The sequence below is a fragment of the Polypterus senegalus genome, chromosome 14, assembly GCF_016835505.1.
Source record: "Polypterus senegalus isolate Bchr_013 chromosome 14, ASM1683550v1, whole genome shotgun sequence".
Classification (NCBI taxonomy): Eukaryota; Metazoa; Chordata; class Cladistia; order Polypteriformes; family Polypteridae; genus Polypterus; species Polypterus senegalus.
Genome location: NC_053167.1, coordinates 110,636,689 through 110,663,815, shown reverse-complemented (window position 1 = coordinate 110,663,815; position 27,127 = coordinate 110,636,689). Strand labels below are relative to the sequence as shown.

The 27,127-nt window shown below is 39.5% G+C and overlaps 1 protein-coding gene across 1 annotated transcript in view; it reads left to right on the top strand.

Annotated features, from left to right (window-relative positions):
• Positions 1–27,127, top strand: part of LOC120514791 — a 217,889-nt gene that overhangs the window by 79,109 nt on the left and 111,653 nt on the right. The window contains exons 19-24 of the mRNA XM_039735347.1: positions 2,550–2,810; positions 12,499–12,756; positions 14,739–14,999; positions 15,661–15,921; positions 22,173–22,433; positions 24,998–25,258. Coding sequence (XP_039591281.1) covers positions 2,550–2,810; positions 12,499–12,756; positions 14,739–14,999; positions 15,661–15,921; positions 22,173–22,433; positions 24,998–25,258 — 1,563 coding nt within the window. The remainder of the gene's footprint in view (positions 1–2,549; positions 2,811–12,498; positions 12,757–14,738; positions 15,000–15,660; positions 15,922–22,172; positions 22,434–24,997; positions 25,259–27,127) is intronic.

Below are 27,127 nucleotides of genomic sequence, written 5' to 3'. Positions count from 1 at the left end.
GAAATTGTTCATGAAATAATTAAAGACTCTTTGTATCAAATGTCATTTATCCAGCTGTATGCACACAAAGTCCCGCACACATGTATTTTGGTTAAAATATTGTGAGATAAACCACTTCTGGAAAATACTCTTACGCATGACAGACAAGCGCATTCAAGCAACGTTGAGCTTTTGAGCGGAAGGCCTGCCTCTCTCCTCATCCTTTGGACATTAATCCACAACTGCCGTCCTTCCAGGGTTTTTTTGTGAAGATGCACCAGCAAATTGACCTTCTGCTTGTTGAGGCACCTCAGATATAAAACAGAATTTCCACCTGATGTTTTCCCTCAATTTTCTTGAACTTTTAAAGTCTCTAAATGTCTATGTCTTTCATAGCACAAACAATAGTAATATATTACTGGCAACACCATGGTAGCCAATGAATAAGCTCGTACTAGGATGGACTCCTGCCTGGTGTAGTGGACAGGTCTTCAGTTCATAAGGCTTGACCTCATGTGAGCACACTTCTTTATTGTGCACTACAGAGATTTGTGGAAGTAGTTCATTTTACCTACAAAGCATGTGTTTAGGATGTTGTGAGTGTACTTCTGGGAAAAGAAAAGATAGTGTTTTCTTTTAAAGAAACCTTTAAACTGGCAATTTTCAAAGGCCAGAAAATTAAACAAATTAAACAGCAAAACACAAGGATTATTGACCAATTTGGTGGAACACGAGCAATTTTTGCTATAATGAATGGAGAAAAATTACAGTTTCCAGAAGGGATTCTCTAAACCTCATAGACATGATTCACCTAATCTACCAATTTCTTAGTCAGCGTGTAAGTGCAAGAGTTATTAGTTAGATGGATGGATGGATAGATAGATAGATAGATAGATAGATAGATAGATAGATAGATAGATAGATAGATAGATAGATAGATATGAAAGGCACTATATAATAGATAGATAGATATGAAAGGCACTATATGATAGATAGATAGATAGATAGATAGATAGATAGATAGATAGATATAGATAGATAGATAGATGAAAGGCACTATATGATAGATAGATAGATAGATAGATTATTAATCCCAAGGGGAAATTAGTTATGGTTCTATTGTTGGAGTTATACTAATTTACAAGAAGCTGTATAATTTTTGGTCTTTGTTAATCTGAAGTATGTGAAAAATTATAATTAATTGCACTAATATACTCTGTGTTGCTTTGCTGATGTGTCCAAGAGACTGCATATTTTTTTGAAATTGTAAGTGCTGCATACAAAACATCCTCTCTTGATCAATCACAGAGTTCTCATTCCCTGATAATGATTTATGATACTTTTCGGATAATACTAAGTGAGGTGAACAAGAGCCATGACTGAAACATGACGCACTTGAATTTACACTTTGAAAATCTAAACAAAAGAGGCTGAGAGCTTCTTGCATGCTCTTTAGCACCATTTGTGAATCAAATCCCACAATTCAGTGAAAAGAGTCATTGAAAAAGGCACAGATCATTCAGGAATCTCCCATCGCTAGCCTAGTCACCAGGCAGACCTGATTCCCAGAAATGGCTCTTGATGTTCCTGTCTCTGTCGAAGTCTTTTTGTATTAGAACTGTTCATGTGGGTCAAATCTGAATATTTTATTCAGGCTTGTCATATTGCATCTTTACTCAAGGATGGCCCTGTATCGTGCTCAGAGCGGGTCTACCCAAGACAGGAACAATGCCATGCAGTAGGACTCCAGACTTCAACCGCTGCTTTCCCAGATTCAAAGAGGCTGTTCCAGTGTGCTGCTGAGGTGTCGCCCGCTGCACTTGGGCCCCAATCCAGGTGGTTTGTTGAGTGGTGGGTGTGGCAATGGGCGTTCAGCCTCCTCCTACTTGAGTATCTAGGAAAAATAGGTACTCCATACTGGGAGTATTTTATATCTCAGCAGGCCTGAGAAACCCACAAATTAAAATAGAGTTCTTTGGTTGGTAAAGGGGAATCCGCTTAGTTTATTGCTAGCTTGACCCTCAGCAGCAGGTTCAGAAAATTGGCGTGAACACAATATAAACCCAAACTTCCATCCATCCATTATCCAACCCGCTATATCCTAACTCTGCTGGAGCCAATCCCAGCCAACACAGGGCGCAAGGCAGGAAACAAACCCTGGGCAGGATGCCAGCCCACCGCAGGGCACACACACACACACTCACCAAGCACACACTAGGGGCAATTTAGGATCGCCAATGCACCTAACCTGCATGTCTTTGGACTGTGGGAGGAAACCGGAGCGCCCGGAGGAAACCCACGCCGACAAGGGGAGAACATGCAAACTCCACACAGGGAGGACCCAGGAAGCGAGCCCAGGTGTCCGTACTGCGAGGTTGCAGCTCTACCCGCTGCACCACTGTGCCACAAACCAGAACTTAGTGAATCCAAATTCAGGATCATTGTTTTTGACTATAGGAAGAATATTGTGTAATTTATCTTATTTCTTGGTCAGCGGTTTTGCAGCCTATCTTGATCGGAAATTGTAACTAATTCTCTGTATTATTAATCATTTCTAATGATTATTGCAGCACCATGTACACCGGAGATTGCGGATGTTCAACTGTACTGTGAAGGAAACCTGATTTCAGTGTTGTGGGACCAAACTGAAGGAGCTCGGTCCTATGTTTTATCAGTTGATAGTCCGGATGGGAAAACTGCCTCCCTGGTCACCAATGATACTTCTCAAGATGTCGTACACTTGCAGTGTGGAACGATTTACATGTTCTGGCTCACAGCCCAAGGCGAGATGTGCAACACAAGCATGATGCACTCAGTAAAGAGAGAAACAGGTAGGCTTCCTATTCCAATCTTTTGAATTATAGATATTAATCAAGGAAAAAAGTCACATTTCTTTTTCTAATGAACTATTAAAATATAGCACTTGAGTTTTGCAATATTTTTTTAGTATTACGCATTTTTTTACAATTGTCTATAATTCCTTGGAAATAGTTACTGAGAAACAATAGTGACAGAAAAGATAAACTAATGAAAGAAATGAACCTGCTTGTAAATGTAACACACAATTTTAATTGATAATGTATATAGAGTGGATTTTTGCTCAGAACAGGTAACATGTGACAAATCATCATCATTATCATCATCATCTTCATTTTATGATGCCACTTTTCCTGGCGGGGGTTGCAGTAGTAACAAGCCAAGGAGGTCAGATCCCTTGACTGCAGATTCCAGTTGTTCCTGAGGCATTCCCAGTTGTTCCCAAACCATCAGAAAAATATAATCTGTCCAGCCAGTCTTGGTATGCCGCATGGTTTGCAATTATTGGGAAGTGCCTGGGACAGCTTTAGGGCTGCCAGTGGACCATCCTTACAACATCTCCAGCCCACCTCCACTGGTTCCTCTTAATGCAGAGAAGCAGTGACTCCACTCTGACGCTCTTCAGAATTGCTGAGCATCTCAAGCTATCAAAAACTTTTTTCTGCCACTTGCACTCACAATCTCATTCCTTTGGACATTACAAACACCTCCTGACCACAGGTGAGAACAGGATATGTAGATCGTCTGGTAAACTGAGAGCTCTGTCTTTAGACTCAGCTCCCCCTTCACCACCACGGAGCGGTACTGTGCTTCCAGAATAGCTGCTGCGCGCCAATCAGCTTGTCAGTCTCACTTTTCCTTTATCCATCACTTGTGAGCAAGATCTGAAGATACTTGAACTCTTCTACTTCGGGTAGTTGTTTCCATCTTAACTAGAGAGAGCAATCCAGTCTTTCCAAAGAGAGAACCGTGACATCAGACTTGGAGGTGCTGATCCTCATTTCAGCCTCTTCACATTTGGCAACAAATCACATGAGTGCATACTGAAAGACACAATCAGGTGAGGCAAAGAAGGCAACATCATTTCCTTAAAGCAACAATGTGATTTTTAGTCTCCCAAACTGGACACTGTCATATCCTACTCTGTGATGGGATATCTTGTTCTGTCCATGAAAACCACAAACTGAAGGGGTGACAAGACACTGCTTTGAAGGAGCCTGACATCCCCAGTGAACCAATTCAACATAACTACAAGTATTCAGCGCAGCTCTAACTGCATTCAATCAGGGAATGAACAGCATGCAAAATCAGCCCTGTAACACATGCTGAAGGACACGGTCAATTCTTTTTTGGGAAAAATAAATGATTGGAAAAAAATGAGCTCTGGACCAATTTAATGGGACAGAACAGGACTACACAAGGAGGTCATTTGTTTTTTATTAAGATAGTTTACATATAAATGTCTATTGATTTTGTTATGGAGGCCTACAAGTGCACATTAGTGTGTTGTTTCATGTACATATAGGCATTGTAAACCTGCTCCTCTATCATGAGGAGAGGACTACAGTTGGCATCCCAGAATGTCCCAAACATGCACTATTCATGATAGGTCAAGAAACAAGGCTGTGAAAGTAAAGGAGCTGAACTCACATTGGCATTCCCTAGAGACTGAGCATATTTGTGGCTGGGTACTATCATATTAGAAAATTGAACCACAAAAGGTCATAAGACCGGAGACAGGATCTCCCTAACGTATTATAGCAGTCACACTGCCCCTGACATAGAGCAGAGATGACTTGGAACTGTTGATGATGGAGCTGCATACCACTCTCTAGATGGGACACTACAGGTGGTCATCTCAGTTGCACTACCATCACCTCTTCCACATATGTGAATCTGGTGATCATCAGTGTGAGGGAGGAGGGATTCATCACTGAAGATAACCTCAAGCCTGTCCACAGCAGTCCAGGCCTCTTACTACACATACTGTTTATGACACTCTAACAACCCATCAACCAGTTACTGTACGTAGGAATCCATGGAGGGCAACACAAATGTTTGCAAGTACAGGTTTGGTCTTTTCTGACTTTTGGAATTTGTTAATATTACCCCCAAAGTTGACTGTTTTTATCATCATGATAGAGATGTCAACAGTTAAACAATTTGCAGTTATCTGAAGCTGCTTGGCTGGACCGCATTATAGACTAGGTCCACCTCCTTTACTTTTAATTTCAGCTCACATCTCAGAATTGCCCAATGGAAATAAGATTGCGAGGTTATGTTAAAGTCGACAAGGAGATGCACATTTTTTGAGAAGCTGCAATATCAGAAACACTGTTATAAAAATACCCAGAGGTCTAAACTGTAGATGACATCAAAACGGGACTTAGCAGGAGTTATTAGAAAAGGGCAAGATTATTTTCCTTTTATTGATATTTTTTGCAGATCTAACAAAAAATAGGTATAATTTTGATTGATTTACAAAAAATAACAATAATAGTAATTACGTACCCTTTTTGCTCCAAACTAGCTTCTTTGCTGCTGACTCTCAGTAAGGTGATCACAGGTTTGTGTGCTTTTGCAAAGCATTTTCAGTAGAGAGGATAGCGCTATATAAATGTAAATAATTACTATTATTATTATAATTATTATTATAATATGTGTATGCATGAGCAAATTTCACCATGGTATAGTGGGGATAAATAGCAACACTAGTTGTGCTCGACAATAAGATCGTTCATTGAAATAATAACCCTTCCTGATTTCTTATTCTTTTGCATGTTTGTCACACAAAATGTTTCTGATCATCAAACACATTTAACCATTAGTCAAATATAACACAAGTAAACACAAAATGCAGTTTTAAATGATGGTTTTTATTATTTAGGAGAAAAAATCCAAACCTACATGGCCCTGTGTGAAAAAGTAATTGCCCCCTTGTTAAAAATAACCTAACTGTGGTGTATCACACCTGAGTTCAATTTCCGTAGCCACCCCAGGCCTGATTACTGCCACACCTGTTTCAATCAAGAAATCACTTAAATAGGAGCTGCCTGACACAGAGAAGTAGACCAAAAGCACCTCAAAAGCTAGACATCATGCCAAGATCCAAAGAAATTCAGGAACAAATGAGAACAGAAGTAATTGAGATCTATCAGTCTGGTAAAGGTTATAAAGCCATTTCTAAAGCTTTGGGACTCCAGCGAACCACAGTGAGAGCCATTATCCACAAATGGCAAAAACATGGAACAGTGTGAACCTTCCCAGGAGTGGCCGGCCGACCAAAATTACCCCAAGAGCGCAGAGACGACTCATCCGAGAGGTCACAAAAGACCCCAGGACAACGTCTAAAGAACTGCAGGACTCACTTGCCTCAATTAAGGTCAGTGTTGGCAGATTTCCAAGACGCAAAACCACTGTTAAGCAAAAGAACATTAGGGCTCGTCTCAATTTTGCTAAGAAACATCTCAATGATTGCCAAGACTTTTGGGAAAATACCTTGTGGACTGATGAGACAAAAGTTGAACTTTTGGAAGGCAAATGTCCCGTTACATCTGGCGTAAAAGGAACACAGCATTTCAGAAAAAGAACATCATACCAACAGTAAAATATGGTGGTGGTAGTGTGATGGTCTGGGGTTGTTTTGCTGCTTCAGGACCTGGAAGGCTTGCTGTGATAGATGGAACCATGAATTCTACTGTCTACCAAAAAATCCTGAAGGAGAATGTCTGGGCATCTGTTCGTCAACTCAAGCTGAAGCGATCTTGGGTGCTGCAACAGGACAATGACCCAAAACACACCAGCAAATCCACCTCTGAATGACTGAAGAAAAACAAAATGAAGACTTTGGAGTGGCCTAGTCAAAGTCCTGACCTGAATCCAATTGAGATGCTATGGCATGACCTTAAAAAGGCGGTTCATGCTAGAAAACCCTCAAATAAAGCTGAATTACAACAATTCTGCAAAGATGAGTGGGCCAAAATTCCTCCAGAGCACTGTAAAAGACTCATTGCAAGTTATCGCAAATGCTTGATTGCAGTTATTGCTGCTAAGGGTGGCCCAACCAGTTATTAGGTTCAGGGGCAATTACTTTTTCACACAGGTCCATGTAGGTTTGGATTTTTTCTCCCTAAATAATAAAACCATCATTTAAAAACTGCATTTTGTGTTTACTTGTGTTATATTTGACTAATGGTTAAATGTGTTTGATGATCAGAAACATTTTGTGTGACAAACATGCAAAAGAATAAGAAATCAGGAAGGGCAAATAGTTTTTCACACCACTGTATATATATATATATATTTACAATTTGAGACAAGTTTATGCTGGTTATAAATGTATGAAATTATACATTTATTGCTTTATACAGTGGAACCTGTGGACCAAAGTAATTTACCCCATAGGATTGTATGTAAATACAATTAATCCGTTCGGACTACTAACTGTATGTAAATATATTTTTTAAGATTTTTAAGCACAAAAATAGTTAATTATATCATAGAATGCACAGTGTTATAGTAAACTAAATGTAAAAACATTGAAAAACACTGAGAAAACCTTGAACAGAGAAAACTAACATTGCAAGAATTCACGCTACAGCCTTATGAACTGCTTGCTGCAAACGCTTTTGTTTAATGAGTTTTAAGCACAGGAAAAAATTAACATTTGAAAAATCTGTAATTTATACAAAACTAACCATAAACAACCAAGAAAAGTAACATTGCAGGAGTTCACGCTACAGCCTTACAAACCGATCGCTGTAAAACTTTTTTTTTAATGAGTTTTAAGCACTGGGAAAAAAATGAACATTTGAAAAATCCTTAATTTATACAAAAACTAACCATAAACAACCAAGAAAACTAACCTTGCATGAGTCGAGTTCTGGCATGAAGGAAGTGAGGAGGAACTGTGTAGAGAGGAGATTACAGTTTTGAGGTAAAGTCCCTCTGCGCGATGCACGTCTGATTGAGAACAATGTACTGTGGAGAGACTGAACACGTGCGTAAATCAGCAGCATGTACAAACTGGAAGGGAAACGAAATACAGCACAAAGAGTTCACAGCGAATTCACAGGGAGAGACTGAACGCGTGCGGAAATCATCGGCACGCATACGAACCGGAAGGGAAACTGGCTTGTTCGTCACCGGAGTGTGTGGTCATGAAGAGATGCAAAAGTTTGGCAAACTTTTTTGGTCATAACCCATTTGTACGTGTTCTGAGACGTTCGAGACCTGAGGTTCCACTGTATTTCACATTTAGTACGTCTATATTATTAAAATGATCTATAAATCACATAAAATGTGTGTCATATTTCTTTAAAGAAGCATTTATTTAATTTGTTTTAAAAAATCTTGGGGCACACCTGTGGATGGTGTGTTGTGGTTGAAAATCGCTGGTCCATACTACTGCTTCTAGGTCTAATTATTTTGTGTCTGAGCATATATATGATAAATACTCTATATAGATTCAAAAAGATGTGTTGAAAGCAAAGTTTTCTGAGTGTTTTTGATGGTCTCTAAGTCCTCACAATTTTCCTTTCTGTTTTCCTTTCAGCACCATGTCCTCCTCGCAATGTCCAAGCTGAGATGGACTGTGGCCTTAACACTGGCAATATCACATGGGAGAAAAGCAACGCGCACAGTCGTACACGCAGTAGCAGAAAGAGTACATGGGCACCTGACTTCTTGTAACAGTATAGGCACCTCCTGTGACATGAAACTGGACTGTGGACAAGTGTATCGCATAACTGTATTAGCAGCCAAATAAACTTTTTTTCCCATACAGCTCAAAATATTTTTTAGTATTACGCATTTTTTTACAATTGTCTATAATTCCTTGGAAATAGTTACTGAGAAACAATAGTGACAGAAAAGATAAACTAATGAAAGAAATGAACCTGCTTGTAAATGTAACACACAATTTTAATTGATAATGTATATAGAGTGGATTTTTGCTCAGAACAGGTAACATGTGACAAATCATCATCATTATCATCATCATCTTCATTTTATGATGCCACTTTTCCTGGCGGGGGTTGCAGTAGTAACAAGCCAAGGAGGTCAGATCCCTTGACTGCAGATTCCAGTTGTTCCTGAGGCATTCCCAGTTGTTCCCAAACCATCAGAAAAATATAATCTGTCCAGCCAGTCTTGGTATGCCGCATGGTTTGCAATTATTGGGAAGTGCCTGGGACAGCTTTAGGGCTGCCAGTGGACCATCCTTACAACATCTCCAGCCCACCTCCACTGGTTCCTCTTAACTGAGAGTTCTGTCTTTAGACTCAGCTCCCCCTTCACCACCACGGAGCGGTACTGTGCTTCCAGAATAGCTGCTGCGCGCCAATCAGCTTGTCAGTCTCACTTTTCCTTTATCCATCACTTGTGAGCAAGATCTGAAGATACTTGAACTCTTCTACTTAGGGTAGTTGTTTCCACCTTAACTAGATAGAGCAATCCAGTCTTTCCAAAGAGAGAACCACGACATCAGACTTGGAGGTGCTGATCCTCATTTCAGCCTCTTCACATTTGGCAACAAATCACATGAGTGCATACTGAAAGACACAATCAGGTGAGGCAAAGAAGGCAACATCGTTTCCTTAAAGCAACAATGTGATTTTTAGTCTCCCAAACTGGACACTGTCATATCCTACTCTGTGATGGGATATCTTGTTCTGTCCATGAAAACCACAAACTGAAGGGGTGACAAGACACTGCTTTGAAGGAGCCTGACATCCCCAGTGAACCAATTCAACATAACTACAAGTATTCAGGCGCAGCTCTCACTGCATTCAATCAGGGAATGAACAGCATGCAAAATCAGCCCTGTAACACATGCTGAAGGACACGGTCATATTCTTTTTCTGGGAAAAATAAATGATTGGAAAAAAATGAGCTCTGGACCAATTTAATGGGACAGAACAGGACTACACAAGGAGGTCATTTGTTTTTTATTAAGATAGTTTACATATAAATGTCTATTGATTTTGTTATGGAGGCCTACAAGTGCACATTAGTGTGTTGTGTCATGTACATATAGGCATTGTAAAACTGCTCCTCTATCATGAGGAGAGGACTACAGTTGGCATCCCAGAATGTCCCAAACATGCACTATTCATGATAGGTCAAGAAACAAGGCTGTGAAAGTAAAGGAGCTGAACTCACATTGGCATTCCCTAGAGACTGAGCATATTTGTGGCTGGGTACTATCATGTTAGAAAATTGAACCACAAAAGGTCATAAGACCGGAGACAGGATCTCCCCTACGTATTATAGCAGTCACACTGCCCCTGACATAGAGCAGAGAGGACTTGGAACTGTTGATGATGGAGCTGCATACCACTCTCTAGATGGGACACTACAGGTGGTCATCTCAATTGCACTACCATCACCTCTTCCACATATGTGAATCTGGTGATCATCAGTGTGAGGGAGGAGGGATTCATCACTGAAGATAACCTCAAGCCTGTCCACAGCAGTCCAGGCCTCTTACTACACATACTGTTTATGACGCTCTAACAACCCATCAACCAGTTACTGTACGTAGGAATCCATGGAGGGCAACACAAATGTTTGCAAGTACAGGTTTGGTCTTTTCTGACTTTTGGAATTTGTTAATATTACCCCCAAAGTTGACTGTTTTTATCATCATGATAGAGATGTCAACAGTTAAACAATTTGCAGTTATCTGAAGCTGCTTGGCTGGACCGCATTATAGACTAGGTCCACCTCCTTTACTTTTAATTTCAGCTCACATCTCAGAATTGCCCAATGGAAATAAGATTGCGAGGTTATGTTAAAGTCGACAAGGAGATGCACATTTTTTGAGAAGCTGCAATATCAGAAACACTGTTATAAAAATACCCAGAGGTCTAAACTGTAGATGACATCAAAACGGGACTTAGCAGGAGTTATTAGAAAAGGGCAAGATTATTTTCCTTTTATTGATATTTTTTGCAGATCTAACAAAAAATAGGTATAATTTTGATTGATTTACAAAAAATAACAATAATAGTAATTACGTACCCTTTTTGCTCCAAACTAGCTTCTTTGCTGCTGACTCTCAGTAAGGTGATCACAGGTTTGTGTGCTTTTGCAAAGCATTTTCAGTAGGGAGGATAGCGCTATATAAATGTAAATAATTACTATTATTATTATAATATGTGTATGCATGAGCAAATTTCACCATGGTATAGTGGGGATAAATAGCAACACTAGTTGTGCTCGACAATAAGATGCGTTCATTGAAATAATTACACTCACGGTGTGCATGCTATATACACCAAAAGTGTATATTATTGATGTAAATGTTCATATAAATTGAGAATACAAAATAATTTTTAGTATACTAAATTTCAGTATATCATTTTAGTATATATATATATATATATATATATATATATATATATATATATATATATATATATATATATATATATATATTTACAATTTGAGACAAGTTCATGCTGGTTATAAATGTATGAAATTATATATTTATTGCTTTATACAGTGGAACTTGTGGACCAAAGTAATTTACCCCATTGGATTGTATGTAAATACAATTAATCCATTCCGGACTGTACGAACTGTATGTAAATATATTTTTTAAAGATTTTTAAGCACAAAAATAGTTAATTATATCATAGAATGCACAGTGTTATAGTAAACTAAATGTAAAAACATCGAATAACACTGAGAAAACCTTGAACAGAGAAAACTAACATTGCAAGAATTCACGCTACAGCCTTATGAACTGCTTGCTGCAAACGCTTTTGTTTTTAAGCACAGGGAAAAAAATGAACATTTGAAAAATCTGTAATTTATACAAAAACTAACCATAAACAACTAAGAAAAGTAACATTGCAGGAGTTCACGCTACAGCCTTACAAACCGATCGCTGTAAAACTTTTTTTTTAATGAGTTTTAAGCACTGGGAAAAAAATGAACATTTGAAAAATCCTTAATTTATACAAAAACTAACCATAAACAATCAAGAAAACTAACCTTGCATGAGTCGAGTTCTGGCATGAAGGAAGTGAGGAGGAACTGTGTGGAGAGGAGATTACAGATTTGAGGTAAAGTCCCTCTGCGTGATGCACGTCTGACCGAGAACAATGTACTGTACAGGGAGAGACTGAACACGTGCGTAAATCACTGGTGTGTACAAGCTGGAAGGGAAACGAAATATAGCGCAAAGAGTTCACAGCGAATGCACAGGGAGAGACTGAACACGTACGGAAATCATCGGCACGTACGAACCGGAAGGGAAACTGGCTTGTTCGTCACCGGAGTGTGTGGTCATGAAGAGATGCAAAAGTTTGGCAAACTTTTTTGGTCATAACCCGATTTTTACGTGTTCTGAGACGTTCGTGACCCGAGGTTCCACTGTTTTTCACATTTAGTATATGTATATTATTAAAATGATATATAAATCACATAAAATGTTATAAAATGTGTGTCATATTTCTTTAAAGAAGCATTTATTTAATTTGTTTTAAAAAATCTTGGGGCACACCTGTGGATGGTGTGTTGTGGTTGAAAATCGCTGGTCCATACTACTGCTTCTAGGTCTAATTATTTTGTGTCTGAGCATATATATGATAAATACTCTATATAGATTCAAAAAGATGTGTTGAAAGCAAAGTTTTCTGAGTGTTTTTGATGGTCTCTAAGTCCTCACAATTTTCCTTTCTGTTTTCCTTTCAGCACCATGTCCTCCTCGCAATGTCCAAGCTGAGATGGACTGCGGCCTTAACACTGGCAATATCACATGGGAGAAAAGCAACGGCGCACAGTCGTACATCGCAGTAGCAGAAGGAGTACATGGGCACCTGACTTCTTGTAACAGTATAGGCACCTCCTGTGACATGAAACTGGACTGTGGACAATTGTACCGCATAACTGTAGTAGCAGCCAATAACAACTGCAACAGCTCAAATGAGAAATCTATTAACATTGCATCAGGTAATTATCTTGGTGGGTTTTGTTAAATTTACTTACAGTAAATATCATGAAATAAGAATGAAAAAGATTTCAGAAGGCAACTGGGCTGTGTATTTATTGAAAGGGAGGTGAGGAAAATGGAGAAATGCAAACAATAATGTTCTGTGGCACATAGACCAGCACCACTCTTACAGTGTTTGTAAGAAAGTAATCCTAAGTGAGACTCAAGACTTAAGAAGGAAAGTGGAGGATGGTATTCATTGATAAATAGCTGGTTAGAGTGGTGATGAGAAACTGAGGTGTATGCTGGCTTATTCACGTCATTTATACAAGTATAAAAAAAATCTTCTGTTTATCTCTAAACCTTGTTTGGTGGAGTTGTGTCTGATGTTTGGGGTTTCGTGGTGCCCCTGTGTGGTCACACCAGTTCCTTAGTTTGACCAGATGACCAACTCTAGGAAGAGTCCTGGCAGTTCCAAACTTCTTCCATTTCACAATTCTTGAGGCCACTATGCTTCTGGGAACACTCAAAGCTTCAGCAATGGTTTTATCCTCTTGCCCTGATCCTGATCTATGCCTCACCACAATCTGATTGCAGACGTCTACAGAGGGTTCCTGGGACTTCATGGCTTGGTTTTTGTTCTGACATGCAGTGTGAATTGTAGAACCACATATGCACAGCTGTGTGGCTTTCTAAACAAAGTCTAGTCAATTCAGTTGGCCACTGGTGGACTCCAGTCAAGTTAGAGACACATCTAAAGGAGAATTTAAGCAAACAGGATGCACTTGATCACAATTTGGAGCTCCATACCAATGGGCCAGAATACTTTTATGAACAAGAGATTTCAGTTTGTAAACATGTTCTAATTTTTTCACTGTGGGTTATTAAGTATAGATTGATAGTCACAAGTATCCATATAAAATTAAATCTACAATACAATACAGAAGTGTTCAAAAGGTGAAGAGGTCTGAATACTTTCTGAATCCCCTGTACATAAGCAGCACTGTAGAGATTTATACAGCAAATTTATTCATTTGAGGTGTACCATGAATGAAATAAGGCTATAAAACAGGTATAACCGATGCTAAATCTGGGGTACCATTGTGTATGTGCTCAGAATACTCTACTTAACACTAACATCAGAAAAATTTTGAGGTGAGACATTTTACTGTCTTAAAAAAATATATATATACTGCTCAAAAAAATTAAAGGAACACTTTTTAATCAGAGTATAGCATCAAGTCATTGAAACTTCTGGGCTATTGATCTGGTCAGTTAAGTAGCAGAGGGGGTTGTTAAACAGTTTCAGCTGCTTTGGTGTTAATGAAATTAACAACAGATGCACTAGAGGGGCAGCAATGAGATGACCCCCAAAACAGGAACGGTTTAACAGCTGGAGGCCACTGACATTTTTCCATCTTCATCTGTTTTTTCATGAGTTTTGCGTTTAGCTACAGTCAGTGTCACTACTGGTAGCATGAGGCGATACCTGAACCCAACTTTTCCAGGATAGCACATCAATACACGCCATTGCCAGAAGGTTTGCTGTGTCTCCCAGCACAGTCTCAAGGGCATGGAGGAGATTCCAGGTGACAGGCAGTTACTCTAGGAGAACTGGACAGGGCCGTAGAAGGTCCTTAACCCATCAGCAGGACTTCTATCTGCTCCTTCAGGCAAGGAGGAACAGGATGAGCACTGTCAGAGCCTACAAAATGACCTCCAGCAGGCAGGCCACTGGTGTGAATGTCTCTGACCAAACATTTAGAAACAGACTTCATGAGGGTGGCCTGAGGGACTGACATCCTCTAGTGGGCCTAGTACCCGGCACTGTGGAACTCGACTGCCATTTGCCATAGAATACCAGCAGCAGGTTATATAAGTAATGAATACAAATCAATGGCATGTCTGTCCAATAATAGGTTATTTCATACATGATCTCTTCATAATCTACAATTCATTTTTTTACATAATAATATATTTATTTTTCCTTTTTTGTTTCTAGCACCATGCCTACCCCAAAATGTTCAAGCTGAGCTGGACTGCAGTTCAAACAGTTTATCAGTTCAATGGCAGCAGAGCTCAGGAGCTGAATCCTATACAGCAATGGCAATCGGGAGTAATGGGGTGACAGCAACTTGCAACACAACAGATACGACCTGCAACATCAGCAGCCTGGAGTGTGGGCTGACATACAGCATTGCGGTGACAAGTTCATCTCTCAAATGCAACATCATTAAGGGATCTGATTATAAAATCCAATCAGGTATGCTTGTCATTGCGACAGGAGTTACAAGCTGCATGAAGCTTTTAAAAGGAGTTTTAAAAAGTCATGTGCATTTAAACAGTAAGGAAAAAAGCAATCCTGATGATACAGAAAAGGCTCCTGCTTGCTGCGTGTGTACAGAAGTAATGCTTTGTGCGTTTATCTATCAGAAATACAAGGCTGGTGACAAATTGTATAAATGTCTGAATTAGTGTAAGCTGCCCTAATTCGAGATGTTCATTAGAAAAAAAAATGTATGATTTACTCCATGAGCTAGAAGTACATAATAATCAAGAATAGTCGTGGCAAATATATGAAATAGTAAAATGAGTGCTTCAGTTTAAGTGTTTAAAGTCTAAATATTCTCAATTACAATACAAATTTATCATTTTTGGATGGAGCATTCCTTTAAGACATCTAAATATCTGACTTGTACACTAATATTTCAGCATTGCTCTTTTAATAGCTGAACTATCATAGGTCTAGACAACTTTAGAAGAAATATGAAAATAATTTCAGGAACCTATGACACTCCTCACTTTGTCTGCAGATCATTATTTGATGCAAAAGTATATTTATGTTTTTTGTAATGGCAATTATAGTTGATATACAGGTAAATCGTATGACAAATGATACTGTAACACTGTGTCTTGTTCCATAGCTCCTTGTATGCCTGAAGGAATCAGTACACAATTGGACTGTGCCACAAACATCATTGCAGTATCATGGAATAGCAGCAAGGGGGCGATCTCCTACATGGTCATAGCAGAAACGTCTGATGGAAAAGCCATCAATTGTACTAGCAGTGGCACAGCCTGTGAGCTGCTTGGTGCTCAGTGTGGAGACATTTACAGCATCACAGTTCATGCAGCAGACAACAAATGTAGCAGCTTGAAGAGTCCAGAAATGTTTATGAAAACAGGTGAGAAACTACAAATAAATAAAAACGATTTTGCAAATGCTTGCTTTCTAAAAAGAAATGATACCATTGCAAATTAAGACTAAATTCAACAAATCCATTGAGAATGAGATAGGAGCCAGTGAGAGGCTGACTGTTAAAGGGCCCACTTTACACACAAACACATACACAGAACCAAACCTACTTAGAGAGGGGCAACTAGAGTCATCAATCAACAGAAGATCAAGTTTATGGAAAGTAAAATTTAAAAATCTTTTAGAAAGATGAGGAGAACCTGCAGACATCATATGCAAAGCACCATTAGCCTATACTGTAATGGCATTAAAGCCAACAAGGTCTTGTTAATTTAAAACACTGGCTTATGTTTATTTTCCTTTATGTGCCTTCTTTGTTTATTTTATTTATTTTTCATGTTTATTGTAATTCTGTATTTTTGTTCATATTGTTACATTTATTTATTGTTTAGTTTATATGTATTGGGCTCCTTTGTTGTCTCCTGTTCATTGTGTTTTATGGGTGGGGCCCCAGAGGCGGGGCCATCCTAATGTCACTGCTGAAGGACCGCCCCCAGCCTTCATATTTCTGAAGCTGAGAGCAGACCCTTCAGTGGTCCACTTATGTCTGGAGTGAGCTTTGTTTGTAGTGAGTATTGATTTTTCTGAATGACTGCTTTTGTATTATGCATTTGGACTTGTTTACTTTGGATTGTTTTATTTTTTCATTTTTACTATTTTTTTTTGATATATAAATAAGTCCTTATTTGGGACTTGATTCTGAAGCCAAAGATGCTTTACAGTTTTCCATTTCCTTGAAAGCATTTTGGTATATTTTGTGACATTTAAAGTTATTTGAACTTTAAAGGCCTGTTGTCCTTTCTTCTGGTCATTGTCCTTAAGTACATGTTCAAAAAACAGACAAGGGTTGATACCAAAAGTAGGAAAGAAAGTCTAAAAAGCCAAATCACTAATCAAAAACCAAAGTCAAAAAGTTCAGAGCTACTTTCTGTCTTCAGGAGTCACAAAAAAATAAGAATTGCAAAATTGCTATTTAAATCATTGTCAGATAATCTGGGAATACGCATGGTGACGTCACCTGTTGCAACGACTGTGCAATTATCCCAAAATGGCAGCACAAATCGCACTAAATAATTTTATATTTTTCAAAGAAGCCTCTACTCCACAAATAATGTGCACCATTCAATTCATTGTGTCTGAAGTCAAAATTAATTTTATCTCAGGCAGGAAAGAAGCCTGCAAGTGGAGTTGGAAGGTCAGGCTGCCTTTGGTGAGGCTTTTCCTATGCAGGCTGGGGAGGGCCCTGGCCTGTTAATGGGTGTTTATCACGGCTTCACATTATTTGTATATTTTGTATGCTACTCCACAACTCTACATGTTTAATAAAATGAGTTAAGGTTGAGCTGTAATAATGTGCACCATTCAATTCATTGTGTCTGAAGTCAAAATTAATTTTATCTCAGGCAGGAAAGGGAGGCGTCCAAGCCTGCAAGTGGAGTTGGAAGGTCAGGCTGCCTTTGGTGAGGCTTTTCCTATGCAGGCTGGGGAGGGCCCTGGCCTGTTAATGGGTGTTTATCACGGCTTCACATTATTTGTATATTTTGTATGCTACTCCACAACTCTACATGTTTAATAAAATGAGTTAAGGTTGAGAGCACTGTAATAAGTGTACAGGAAAAGTACAAACTTTACAAAATTTATACAAATTAAATTTCCAAAGATGGGAGAGCCCACCTCAGAATTAGTGTAAATACTGCGGTACCTATCAGCTGCCTCCAGACACGCGGTGTGGGTGATTGCCGCCACGACAGGCACCGACCACCTTGCGGCCACAGCTCCGGTCAGCCGCCTCAACAATAGAGGCACGGAACATGGCCCACGACTCAATGTCCCCACCTCCCTCGTGGTTGAACGGAGGTGGGAGTTGAAGCTACTTCTGACAGGGGACTCTGCCAGCCGTCCCAGCAGAAAAACAACTTCCGGCGACCGACCACAAGTCAATAACAAAACACAGATCGGGGGCCATTCCTCCCAATACGCCCTTCCAGGTCTCACTGTCATTGCCCAGGAGCATTGAAGTTTAAGTGGGGGCAATAAGTATGCCCAGTGGTAAAAGGAAACTATATCTACAACTTCAAACTGTTTAACATAAAAGCCACCACCCAACTCACACTGATTCTGAGCCCAAAAAATCTGTTCATTAATATTATCATTATCATTTGGATATGGCCAGATGACAATGGAGGCAAAGAAAAAAACTTTATAGTCATATGCATCCCTGGAGAAATCATCCTCAGGGGAATCCACTGTCAGTTAACACAAAGTCATCAAATGTTAAAGAAAAGCCAATATGTGAATGAAAGAAGAATTCACAGCGTTCAGTTTTATGCTTTCTGGTTCTCCTTGAGTAAGCACAGATTGCTAAGACATGCGTGAACACAACACATTATACAAGTGGACACAGTTCATCTGAAATTGTAGTTGCACTGATGAAACTGCCATGACAGCAATTTATAATTTAGAAAACTTACAAATGTGTAGAAATTTAGGAATATAAATTAGTTACTTTTTACCATTAACTAGTTGATTAGTTTATTTTCCTCACTTTGAAACGTACGGGTGATAATGAACCCTAAATTAAGAAGTCTGCAAGCTGCCAGCCTTTGCAGATAGCAGACTTAGTTCTGAGGTGTCCAACTCTGATCTTGGAAGGCCGCAATGGCTGCAGGTTTTCATTCTAAGCCTTTTCTCAATTAGTGACCCATTTTGCTGCTAATTAACTTCATTTTAATTCACTTGCTATTTAAAACTCAGACCACTCAATTGTTTCTTTTTTCCTTAATTAGCAGCCAAATAAAAATACAATACAAGATGAGCCAAAGCATGACCAGTTACCCTGTGTCCACCATACAATATAGGAAAGATGAAGGTATCAGTAATTTTGATCTTCTTAGGTCCACAAAACATTTTGAGGGTTCTCTTAGGAAAAAAGAGAATAACGGTTTTGGAAATGTCTGCTGTGGCAAAATAAGAGCACCAACAAACTATGGAATAAATAGTGGGTTTACTTAACAACAAGAATCAATTTCTAAATTGGAGTTTGAAGCCCTGACTTGGCTGGTCATCTGTTGACTTACATTACATCTCATTTTTTTTGTGTGCCATTTAAGGAAAAAGAAATAAATTCAGATCACAGAGTCTTAACAAACAACAGCAACTAAAATGAAGGTAAAAGAAGTCAATCAACAGCAGAAAATGGTCACTGATGGGGAAGGAAAACCTGTAGCCATGGTAGCCCTCTATGATCAAAGTTGGACAACTCCGTGTAGGGGCTCACACATACAGTACATTACTACTTTAACACCAGGAGTCACCAGAAAGTAAAACAAGGTTCTGCTCTGAGCTGTTTCCATTACAAGCAAGAACTCTTTTTCATTGCCCATCATTTATATTGTATATCAGGGGTGTCAAACTGCGGTGGGCTGGCACCCTGCCCGGGGTTTGTTTCCTGCTTTGTGCCCTGTGTTGGCTGGGATTGGCTCCAGCGTGACCCTGTAGTTAGGATATAGCAGGTTGGATGGATGGATGGATGGATGGATGGATGGGGTGTCAAACTCCGGGCCTGGTTGGCCGCAGTGGCTGCAGGTTTTCATTCTAACCCTTTTCACAATCAGTTTTCACTGCTAATTAACTCCTTTTCCCTTCATTTTAATTGCGCTGTTTTCAAAGATTCAGCCCTCTGAATTGAAACGTTTCTTTGTTAAATAGCAGCCAAACAGAAATGAGATGTGACACGAGCCAACAGACGACCAGCTAAATTGGAACGTCAAACTCCAGCCAATTTCACTCCAACCAGTTTCCTAATGAGAAGCCAATTCTTGCTGTTAAAGTCGTTATTGAATATCAGGACTTGTTGCTGCTCTCATTCTGCCACAGCAGACTTGGTTGATTTTCTATTTTTTCTAAGACTATCGTCAAGGTGTTTTGGTGACCTGAGCAGACCAACAAGACCGAGACCTTCACCTTTCTTTATTTTCAGGTTAGCTGGTCATGTGGCGGCTTGTTTTGTGTCTCATTACTGTTCAGCTGCTCATTAAGGGAAAAGAAACAACAAAGGGGTCTGAGTCACATCAGTTAAAATGAAGGCAAAACAAGTTAATGAGCAGCAAAAACAGCTCATTAATTAAAAAGATGGTTAGAATGAAAACCTGCAGCCAGTGCAGAACCTCCAGGACCAGAGTTGGACACCCCTGTTGTATATTATACTGTATATATCCCATTGACTAATTACTATCATAAAAGTAGGCAACTGTGGTGCTAGTTCTTCTTGTTGCTTTCTAAGTTCTTGTTTACATTTTCACATATTGTCACTGCTTTATGGCAAGCCAAATGAACATTTAGAAATGCATTTATGATATATTAAAATGAATTGCAGATATCTGAAAACATGCCAATACCAACACATTATAAATGCATTTTAGGATATCTTGAATAAATGTCAAGATATCTTGAAATGATACACTGTTCATTTTTTTTTAGATATCACAAATGCAATTCAAGATATCTTGAAATAGGTTCTTCTGAATTTTGAGATATTTTAAAGTATGTAGGTATTAGCTAGTGTAGTGGGGAGAAATAGTGGTGCAGGGTAAAGCAGGTCGCCTGGGGTGCCAACTGAGCAAAAAAAAAAACCCTGTTTAATTTGAAAAATAAATAAATGAAATTTTAGAAATTATTCACTACCGGTAATGGTGGACTGCATGATAACGTGCAGTGAATACACTTGACTTATAGTTTTCCTCCTCTTTCTCTGTACATTTAGCATTCGTTTGCTCAGAGGTTGATGTGCTTGCTGCTTTGTGAGCCGCTCTTCTTTTCTTCACCCTAAAGGTCCGCTTCTTCTTTTCTTTCGTCGGCATCTTTTCGCATTAAAACTGATTAAGTCAGTGTTTGTGTTGCAATTACTTAGTACGTTTTCTTTAATTTTTCACTTAAGCTGGCACTTAAATCTTCAATCTGCCTCAAAAATAATTTAAGATATAAAGAGGTAGGGGAAGTGAATGTGAAGGTGGTAGGGATGAGAACGGCGCCTGTACACATGCGCCACACGGCCACCCTGCTGTCAACTGCAGAGAGTTGATTCTAGAATAAAATAAAAATAAAAAGAGGAATAACCTTGGAGGTCAATCATCATCCCATAAGCGGATAGTAGACATCGTGTAGTATATGTGTTCCAAATTTGAGGTCAATAGTTTAGACTGTTTGCAAGCTACAGGTGATTTAAAATCCTGGCCAGACAAATGAACAGCCACGGTTGCGTATTATATTAGAAGATAATGTGCCTTTTAACAATAAGGTGGCTCTCCCTTTGGGACATTGTAATATTGTTTTCTAGGTTGGATCAGCATAGAAGCAGGGTCAGCATAGAAATGAGACGAGACCTTATGGGAGTGTTCTCCTTTTATATTGTGCAGACTGGAAGGGGAGGGGCTTCCTTCGCTTCTGTGTCCTCATTGGGCAGTTTCTTGAGGCTGTGAGGGAAGAAGTAGACAAAACAGTTAGTGATAGCACACCCTCTTGTCCTGGGGTTGTACTATTTACTTTAGGTGAACCTAGAAGGTGACCCTCTGGTGCACATGTATGACAGTAGGCATTCAGAGATATCTGAAATGCAATTCAAGATATAAAATGAGTTTCCTCCGCATGGTATCTGGGCTTTCCCTTAAAGATAGGGGGAGAAGCTCAGTCATCCGGGAGGGGCTCAGAGTAGAGTCGCTGCTCCTCCGCATCGAGAGGATTCAGATGAGGTGGCTCGGGCATCTTATCAGGATGCTTCCTGGACGCCTCCCTGGTGAGGTGTTCCGGGCACATCCAACCGGGAGGAGGCCCCGGGGAAGACCCAGGACACGCTGGAGGGACTATGTCTCCCGGCTGGCCTGGGAACGCCTTGGGATTCTCCCGGAAGAGCTAGAAGTGGCCGGGGAGAGGGAAGTCTGGGCCTCTCTGCTTAAGCTGCTGCCCCCGCGACCCGACCTCGGATAAGCGGAAGAGGATGGATGGATGGAATTCAAGATATTACAAAATGTCCTCCTGTGAAATTAGCTGGAAATTATTTTGATATTCACTTATACGCTTCACTTTGGTTCAGATTCATGTTTCCAAGTCACACTGAATACTGTCTGCAGGTGTTTTCACTTCCTTAACCCTAATTGCCACATTTTGCTTTTGCATTTTTTACAGTGCCCTGTGTTCCTGAACACCTTAATTATAATTTGGACTGTGAAACTAACATTGCCATGGTGAGGTGGGATTACAGCATGGGATCTCTGTGGTATGTGGTGGAAGCAAAGGGAAAGAGTAACCACTCAACAAACTGCAGCTCACAAGACACAAACTGTAACCTCTCCGACTTCCTCTGTGGCCAGACTTACACAGTCACTGTTACTGCAGAGGATTCCACATGCAGAAGCGCTCCAAGTTCTGCAATTGACATCAAAGCAGGTACCGTAGCTCCTGACCTGAACTGAGGAGGCCCTGGAATTGTGTAGAGTAACACGGTTGGTCAAAATCCTTTGCAGAAGTGCTTAGTGGGTGGAATGGTGAGGTGTTAGTTATGGTTGTACTTGGAACCTGGTTTGAGTACCTTCCGGGGCGCCTTTTTGCGTAGGGTTTCCATTTATTGATTTTAATGAAGTTGCAAATGAAATTTTACAGGAAAATAGTAAAGAGCAAATGCTAAGAAACAAGTTCAAAGTATTAGAGGTTTCATGAAGGGCAGAAAAATGAAAAACTTGACTACATTATGCCATAAAAGTTCCACAGCAGAGCAGGGGGCATAAACATAAACTGCTCACACTACTACTTAGTTGATATCAAAGTACTTGAATGCTGTTGTTTTAATTGTTTAAACTCTGATCTTTTCCACTTTCTATAAAATGTTTTCCATTGTCCCTTTGATTTAAGCACCTTCAGGGAACCCATACTGTATATCAACGCTTATCTCAGATGCAACTCATACAACTTACTTTCGTATTGTGAGTAGTAAAGTAGATAAGCTCAATACAAGATTATTTAAATATATAAATCAATCCTGAAGGAAAAATTGATTGATGGTTTAAAGAAGATTAACAATCAAATGTTAATATTTAGCACAGCAGAAGTGCTATTGGTAAGGATCTGCGTTTGGTTCTGGAAGGTTGCTGGTGTAAGTCCTGTTACTGCGTACTCTTCTGAGCCCTTGAGCAACGTTCTTAACCTGAAAATTGCTCCAAGTGGGTCTGCACTATGGCTGACCCGACACTCTGACTTCTGACTCTGGGATTAATAGTAAAAAAAGAAGAGAAAAGGATGGAGCCTCGTGACCAAACAAAAGCTTTCCAGAGTCAAAACGTCAAAGCAAAATGTTTTGCTGAGAGCAACAAAACACGTCTTGTGAATATTGAGAAGGCTAGTGTCGGAAGAACTCTAGTATCTTTTGGGGTGTTTGAATGAAAAACTGTAGAGAAGCGGTGACTGTAAATTCAAATTTTCTGCTCGCTTGCTGCTCACTCTCCTTTAACCTGGAAAACAGCTTAATTTGGAGCAGGTGCTTATCACACCCTGGGGTGATTACTTTATTAGTTCCATTCATTTAGGTAATTGTGAACACATCTATCACACGCTGGTATACACTAAAACTGGACAAAGATCAAGAACCCTGGAGCAGTTCATGTGAGGTATATTTGTGATCATGGGGCTGATCTAACTATAGGAAATTCTGTGAATTATGAGTCATTAATTATCAAGTCTCAATATAAAAAAAATCAAATATACATAGGTAAATGTAACACAGTTGACATTAGAAAGCTTGTAAAAATACCAGTTGATCATTAATAGCCTAGCACAAGGTTCAGGTTCAGAGACTCTCGGTCTCTCTCATGTACTTGAATAGCATCTGAACACTTTGGAGAAACATTGTGAATTCACATGCGATTGGGTCGATCAAACCACATGCAGAGGTGACCCATGAGACTGACTATCAAACCCCCAAATAGTACACCACAAGAGTAATGTGTGCGAGCAATGCAGGTACACTTTGAGCATGATGCAGACACTGAAGGCAAATTTACTTTAATATTATGTACTAAATGTGAATCAAACCGTTCAAAATGAGTGTTATTAACCATATTTATGGGCCTAAAGACAGATATGTGGTTTGAGATAAAATAAATTAGAAATTATGTTCATGTAGTAGGCAATTTCAGTGCAAATGTGAAATGAACGTTGCCTGATATGTCTACTGTATAATTGAAAAGGAAGCACATTACTGTGTACTCTTTTAGTTTGCAGGTAATAGGCATTCTGTTCACAGAGTAGTGTTTGGTAAGCAAAAGACGTAATTATTTCATATACGGTAGTGCGACAACACATCATTTGTCGACCCTGCACAATGAAATTTTCCTGGGAAAAAAATGTTTAGAACAAATGAAAAAAATTCCAAAACACACCATTTACAGTATTCTTCTGTTCACATTTGCTTGAAAGTTTGCTATGTGAAATACAACCAATCTAACTGGAGATTAAAACAAAGTAACTGATGACTTCCAATTCGGCAAAAAGCTAACGGCCTATGAGTATGAAAACAGCTTTAAGTTCCTGCAAGATTTCACAAATTATTGACAAGCTTGCCGATTTATGAACTTAATAAACTGACCTTAAGAGTTGTCTACAATAATTTCATACATACGCCCAAGTCTGTTTAAGTTAAATTAGTTGTTTAGCAATGAGGTTATTGGCATTCTTATACATTTGTACTGATGTTTTATTTCTTTGAGCCTCTCCAAATCAAATATTTGGTATCTGAATGTGTTATAAAAATAAAGTATTTATATTATGTATCCAACCATTATTCTTTTCTGGTAAATGATGTATATTGCCTCTATACATTCATAGATTTGTGAACAGTTTTCTAACATTTAACTTTTGCATAAGGAAAATACTTTTAGTATAAGATGAATGAGTTGCACAATTGAAGAGCCTGGATTCTGCTAAGGCTTTACATTTGATCTGTTATGTCTTGTTTAAAGCTCCTTGCAAACCACATATCATTTCCACTCACCTTGACTGTGTTGCAAACTCCATCTTTGTGAACTGGGAGACAAGCGACGGAGCAACATTCTACTTGTTGAACGCCGAAGAGTACGGTGGATCTGTGAACTCCTTCAATACAACAGAGTCTCACTATGATTTGATGGGCCTGAATTGTGGGCAGAAGTACTTCATAAGAGTGGTGGCATCTGATGATGCTTGTGCCAGCTCAGAAAGCCTAGTGGAGGAAGTGGTGTCAGGTAAGACAAAGAGTTTAGCACTCCCTTTAGCACGTGTGTCATTACAGGGTCATACTTCAGTGTCTTAGGACCTTTAATAACAAAAACGATAGCTTATGATGTTGAAAACTGACATGTTTTTGAAAATAATTCAAAGCAAGAGTTGCTTTTTCTAAATGCAGTGTAATTGCTCTATGACGATCCATATGTCTAATTATAACTACTCAAAGAAATATGCATTAGGCTCATAATTATGATTAATTAATTCAGTGAAGCTTTTCTGCCCTGCCAGTAGTATTTGTTTATTTGTATGTATATATATATATATATATATATACACATACACAGAGAGAGAGATAGATATAGATATATATTATGTAGATTATGTATTCCTCCAGCATGCTAGATGGCAGCAGCCCTGGTTAACGGCGCTCAGTGAGAAGTCAGCAGGGCATGCCAGGAAGTGTTGTCCAGCAGGGCAGCTCTGCTGGGGTCACGGGGTACCGCAAGAGGGCACTGCATGGAGACAAGGTCCCTACTGTGATGGACTTCCTTGTGACCCGTAAGTACTTCGATCGGGCAATCGTCCTGGCATCGGAAGTACTCCCGGGTCTGTAATAAAAGGGACTGCACTCCCTTATACAGGCGAGTCAGAGCTGGGAGGTAGAGAGGCAACACTTGACTGGAGGAAGGCAGTATGGTGGTGAGAACATCATTGTGAGGAGAAAAAAAATGTGCTTTTGTGGTTGTTGTGATATATTTGAGAGGAGTTGGTTCATAAATCAACCTTTATTTGAACCTGGGACTGTGTGCTATTGTGTTCATGGTGGGATTTGAGCTTGCTGACGCCCGAGTTTCCTTAACAATATATATACTGTATATATATCTATAAATAGACTAGAAAAACAACAATAAAGAGTTGGGGCATCACCCTGGTAAACCTGTAAAACTCAAAGCAAAAATAGGCAAGAAAACACACAAGAAATGTGTAGATGTCTTTTCAGAAATAAGTTCTGAAAGTGAACTGATGTAAGATGATGGCAGATCTTCCGGTGTTGAGAACTTCCAGCAGGAAAGGTGGGTCCAGTTGGATGAACACTGGAAGTGAAGTCAGTGGTGATAAAGTTGTCAATCTTCCCGTTTGCACAGGGAGAAAAGGAAGACATTATCACACAGCACCAACCCCTGGGGCGGCAGGATATTACTATTACTAGAGCCCTTACACTGTCCTCTATGCCCACAGCATACAGTGTAGAAAATTACCCTGGCCATCACAGAAATTTAGAAGATGTGAAGGATATCAGTATCCACATTATAGGAATACAATCTCCTCTGCCCTTTCTTATATAGTTGAGCTGTGTTCTGAGACCACTGTAACCCCCAAGTACTTGTAGTCCTACAGTGCACCACCACCACATCCACTCCTTGAAATGTTGATTGGGCATAATGGTGTTTTTGACGCAGTGAAATTCAATAAGCAGTCCTTGGTTTAGCTGATGTTAAGATGCAGACAATTCTCCATGCACCAAGAAACAAACTTCACCTGACTCCTCTCCACTGTCTCATCCCCTTTATCAAAACACTCCATAACTGCAGTGTCATCTGAGAATTTCTGCAGGTGACATGACCTGCTGTTATATTTATAGTCGGAGGTGTACCAAGTGAAGAGAAAAGGAGACAGGCCTGTTCATTGTGGTGCTTCAGTGTTGCTCACATCCACATCAGAGACACATTCCTTGAGTCTCACAAACTGCGGTCTGCCTGACAGATGGTCCATCATCCAGGACACCATAGGCTCATCAACCTGCACATCTCTGCGCTTACTGCTTAACAGGGATGGCTGGATGCTACTGAAAGCACCAGAAAAATCAAAAATGGAAATCCTCACAG